We start from the raw sequence: 5,068 nt of genomic DNA, 5'->3' as shown, positions 1-5,068 counted from the left end.
TATATATATATATATATATATATATATATATATATATTTGACATGTGCAGATCCGATATTACTAAATGCACTAGGCAGTAATAAAGAAAATTGTTAATCAAGTTTAGATAAAAGGGGTCAGATCTATAGAAAAAGATCTATTCTGTCTACTTCTTGGACAGCAGGCACCTGCAGGCACCTGTCTTTGATTAGATAAGTACAATTCATTTGAATCATTACAGTTAGATATTTGATTTGTTTTCCGGATGACATTTGTTTTCCATTAACACGATTTATTGTTTTTATGGATTCCTTTTCTGACCTTATATTAATGTCAGGTTATTGAGACGGAGCTCTGATATAGGAAAACTTTCGGGTTCTACTGATATTTAAATCCTTGTCTATCAGCAAGATCTGGTTGCTCATTGGTTCAGTGTGTTTTCAGATCAGAAATGGATATAACTTTTAACGGGGTTAATTTGTGTTAGTGGTTAATTTTGAATACTTTAACAATATAATATAATATAATATATGTATAATATTATATAATCATGTTCTGCATTTTGTTTCTCCTTAAGCTGAGGAGTGGTGCTCCTCTGACCCGGCTGCCAAACGATAAACTGAAAGCTGTGATTCCTCCTTTTTTGCCTCCGTCTAACTTTGAGCCGTGGAACTCCGACCGCTCCCATTTCCTCCGAGATGGAAAGAGCGAAGCTCCTCGCCTGCCGATGCCTCCTCAAAGGAAGCTCAACAGCAGTGGGAACTCGGATATTGTGAGTGGGAAGAAGTTTCCCTCTGGAAGCTATAAGGTTCATGTGTCTAACCTCAAGTCTGTTTCTGCTATCCTCTTCTATCCCTGCTTTCTTTTAGACGTCCATAAGTCGTGTCGTTAATAGGTCCATTAAGTTCCCGAGCATCCCTAAAGGACCCTCCTCATCCTCACCCTCTAATTCTGGTCACTATCACTCTCCTCACTCCTCTGGAGGATCAAATGGAGTAGCAGGGATCAACCGGGAGTCTCACAACCGCTCAGGTGCAAACAAGCATGTTAGTAATTGTAACCAATGGCCACTATGCTCTCTGATTCAAACCAGTGAACTTTCATGTTGGGTCCACCAGGGGGCAGCGCAGACAGCGTTCTCTCTCAGATAGCGGCCCAGCGGAAAAGAGCTGCTTGTCTGCTGGAGGGTAAGACCCAAACAGCGGAGAAACAGCAGAACCCGCCTCCTGTGTCGGCTTCATCCCCCGTCAGCCTGCCTGACATCCCGTCCAACCCCAGCCTGGTGGCCTCCGACCTCCACTCCAGAAGGGTTTGTTCTCTGATCACCTTTTTGGTTTTTTATGAAACTGGCTCCACCGTTACATTCCTTAAACATTTCTGGTCAGACATTCATACACAGTTGGTATCGGAATCAGTATCGTATCAGTTCTACTTTATTCAGGGTTTATTTGAACAGCCATCTTGATCTGGAGTGAAACAAAGATGCAAAAATACAGCTTTAAGTGCAAAGGTTTGAAATCAGTGTGGATTTTTTAATTCAACAGGGACTCAAATGTGCTCACAGGTCAAAATCTAAACGCACAACCCCACTGATATTATGCTAAATAGTGTCAAGTTTTGGGAATTAATTTATTGTTCCCTATCCAGAACCAGTTTTGATGATGGCCGCTCACACTGAGCCTGGTTCTGCTGGAGTTTTCTTCCTGTTAAAAGGGGTTTTTTCCTCTCCACTGTCGCTACAGCAGTGTGAGGGATTGCATTCAAGACAATGAGTCGATGCAATCAACTGGTTTTCCTTAGATAGAAAACTTTAAATCAATTTGACTATGAACTGGTGAACTGTAAAGTGCCTTGAGATGACATGTGTTGTGAATGGCGCCTTATAAATAAACTGAATTGAAATTGAATTGAATGTGTGTTTGAGATGACTGCTCTGCTGTTAAAGGTAGCTTTATCCATCTGAGCCAAACAGCCCCCTGTTGAAGAAAAGGAGACTGGTTAGAGCGTTAAAGAGTAAATCAGAAACTAAAGATTTTGGAGTTTGGAGCTTATATTTCTATAAAATGAATTGACATCAGTAGGATCTTTTAGCAAAATGTAAGAAAAGTAAAAGTTCCTCATTAACATACAAGCTGCTTGAGTTCATCAGTCAATATATTGATTCTTTTTTTCTGTTATAAATCCAGCATTGAAAAAAGGGATCCAAATATTACTGCCTTTTTCTTTTTTTTGCAAACACCCTCAACAGGAATTTATTGTATCCAACATTGTATCCGTTATATTCTTTCTATAGTAACAACAAACTATGTGATAATTCCTGATTGGTTTCCTGAAAAACCAACCAGAAGCTGCAGGATCACCATGAAACTAAGCCTCACAGAGGATAGCTACAAGTTTAATTCCAGGCCCCCGACCTTTAACCTCTTGAAAATATGTGTACTGGTTTTTAAAAGTTCAATCCGTGACAGCAAATATCCTGCTATGATAACTACAGATGCTGTTTTTCTGATGTATGTTATCTAAGCATGTTAGTATAGTTTCTTCTATATGTTTTTTTAGCAAATCTACAGTTGAAATACATCATTGAAAGCCCCTACAGGAAATGTAATTCATGACCAGGATGAGTTTATCTAGCACCACATGGAGGCTGCACTCTGATTTTTTTCCTCTCTCTAGAAGATGGAGCTGAAAAAGAGATCCCAGTCTGGGAACTCGTCCACCTCCAAGAGCACATCGCCCACTTTAACCCCTTCTCCGTCTCCAACGCCAAAGATCCCTCCAGGCCCCGGCGACTCTCTGTCGTCAGCATCGTCTCACCCACGCTCCAAGAGCAGCGGGGGCTCCAGCAGCGGTACCATCACAGACGAAGGTCAGAACCCGACTGGCCTCGTCACATTCATCATTTCCTCCTACAATCTCTGAGTTTTTTTTTTTGGTCTTCTTCCAGATGAGCTTTCAAGCATTTTGAAGAAACTGTCTCTTGAGAAATATCAGCCTATATTTGAAGAACAGGAGGTATTCTGTCTTCTTATTCTGACATGCAGTTTATTCTTTTCGTTGAACATCCTTTAAAGTGATTTTTTTTTGGAATTTTCTTCCAGGTGGATATGGAGGCGTTCCTGACATTAACGGATGGAGACCTGAGAGAGCTGGGGATCAAAACCGACGGTCCCAGGCAGCAGATCTTAGCCGCCATATCTGAACTCAACGCTGGAAAGGTGCCTTTAGCTCGTTGCAGCCCATTTTTATTAAAACCTCTTTGTGCTTTAGTCTTTATCACACTGAGAATGTAAGAAAAACTCGCTGCCCAGCGATCTGACGTTAGATTCTGGCCGTCTACAGGGTCGCGAAAGGCAGATCCTTCAAGAGACGATCCATAACTTCCAGTCATCGTTCGGTAGCAGCGCCAGTAACCCGAGGCCACCAGGCCAGTCTCGATGTAAGCATCAAACACTTGACCAAAGATCACATAGGGGAAATCATCATAACATCTTTTTCTTTTTTTATTCAGCTCCGTCAACTTGGATGAGGCACCAGGTTCCTTCCCCCAGCAAACGATAACCGCCTTGATGCCCGACCTGCATTAGGGGATTCCACATTAATGACTTTCTGCTAAAGTGTAGAGGTTCCTGATCAGTAACAGATATTAACGGACGTGTTTGGAGTGTCTTTATAATACAAAGCTGGAAAATGTCTCCTGTCATGGACTGATAATCAAGGGAACGCTCACTGATTTCACTGGAAACAGGAAAAGGGAACAAGTAGAAGTATTAAGACAAAATCCTGAGGTACACTTTTAAAGAACTGACCTTTGAATGCATAGTGCAACAAATGTATTATAAAAGCATCTTTCTTAGTAAAAAGTTGTGATTGCAGAGATAAAAGCTGAATAAGTTGTTTTTATTTGACTTGAAAGCTGTTGAACTGAGCAAGTTTCCTTCTTCATCATGTCCTCATCATTTTTACACAATGAAATTATTCCTACCTAGATTTTTTTTTGTGATCACATCTTCAAAAATTTATTTTAGCCTTAATAACTTGGAGTGATGACACTTTATTTCTCTTTTTAGAGGGATGCAGCGTTAAAGCTATGTACACCCTTTGAAAAAAGCAGACAGACGCAGTTCACTGTGGGTTTAATCAGCTCCGTAAAGCGGGTGTTTAATTCGTCTGTAGAATATAGCTGCTGCCCATCAGTCAGGAAAGGGTTAAGAGGTAATTTCCAAATAATTTAACTTGATAAAGACTTTTAACTGTTTTTTCAGGAGTGTTTTATCTTAACAAATTAAGGTACATGTCAGACTTTAGTTTCTAGGTTAAATATTAAAGTTTGGAACGGAACAATTTGAGAAAAAACTGAAGAGGCATTGCTTGTTTGGAAGGATTATTCCGAGAAATTTGCCTTCTCTTTAAAGATGGTAAAAGCTCAGTTAAGCTGCACAGAGTTATAGTCAAATGTGGATCTATACAGTCTGAGGGTTTATCCAGAGATTCAAATGGGGTTTCATGGTTTGCAGAGGCTAAATATTTTTCTTTTTTTTTCTTTGTTTAATCACCCATAAATTAGACATGGTGACATTTAAAACAGTGGCCCCACCTAAATAATATTACTCAATGCTTTTCTGTCATATAAATACAAACAAATGTATTTCCAATACATAGTTTGGGAGCTGTAATTGCTTTAATGCACATATGTAATTTCAGGTGGAACCCCAAAGGGTTTTAGAAGCAAATTCCTAAAGGTTAAAGTGGTTGAAAGTCTCTGGAACAGTTTCCTTTGGACACGAGACCAAAGAAGAAATGTGAAAAAAGTGGGCATGCAGGTGGCACAGTGGTTAGCGCGCATGACCTATTTGCAAAGACCTTAGTCCTCGACGTGGCCGACCCAGGTTCGAATCTGACCCGTGGTCCTTTGCCGCATGTCTCTCCCCTTTCCTGTCAGCCTACTGTCGAAAAAACGAGCCACTGATGCCGTAAAAACAAACAAAAAAAAGAAATGTAAAAGAGTGTTTACACGCTGTACAATGGCTATTGATCTGTCGATAGTCATTATGTTATGGCTCATCAGTATAACATAAAACACTGTAT

General features: G+C 40.2%; 1 protein-coding gene across 2 annotated transcripts in view; it reads left to right on the top strand.

The window, feature by feature from the left end:
* Positions 1 to 4,008, top strand: part of anks6 (ankyrin repeat and sterile alpha motif domain containing 6) — a 17,518-nt gene extending 13,510 nt beyond the window's left edge. The window contains exons 11-17 of one of the 2 annotated variants that reach the window (XM_015374957.1): positions 558 to 752; positions 850 to 1,012; positions 1,099 to 1,289; positions 2,660 to 2,849; positions 2,928 to 2,995; positions 3,082 to 3,198; positions 3,323 to 4,008. In XM_015374957.1, the coding sequence (XP_015230443.1) occupies positions 558 to 752; positions 850 to 1,012; positions 1,099 to 1,289; positions 2,660 to 2,849; positions 2,928 to 2,995; positions 3,082 to 3,198; positions 3,323 to 3,541 (1,143 nt within the window). In that variant the 3' untranslated portion in view covers positions 3,542 to 4,008. Of the gene's footprint in view, positions 1 to 557; positions 753 to 849; positions 1,013 to 1,098; positions 1,290 to 2,656; positions 2,850 to 2,927; positions 2,996 to 3,081; positions 3,199 to 3,322 lie in introns of both variants that reach the window. The other variant, XM_015374956.1, reaches the window with a different exon arrangement.
* The last annotated feature ends 1,060 nt before the right edge of the window (positions 4,009 to 5,068 follow it).

Source organism: Cyprinodon variegatus, unplaced genomic scaffold (assembly GCF_000732505.1).
Source record: "Cyprinodon variegatus isolate N-32 unplaced genomic scaffold, C_variegatus-1.0 Scaffold111, whole genome shotgun sequence".
NCBI lineage: Eukaryota > Metazoa > Chordata > Actinopteri > Cyprinodontiformes > Cyprinodontidae > Cyprinodon > Cyprinodon variegatus.
This window is presented reverse-complemented; position numbering and strand designations above follow the sequence as displayed.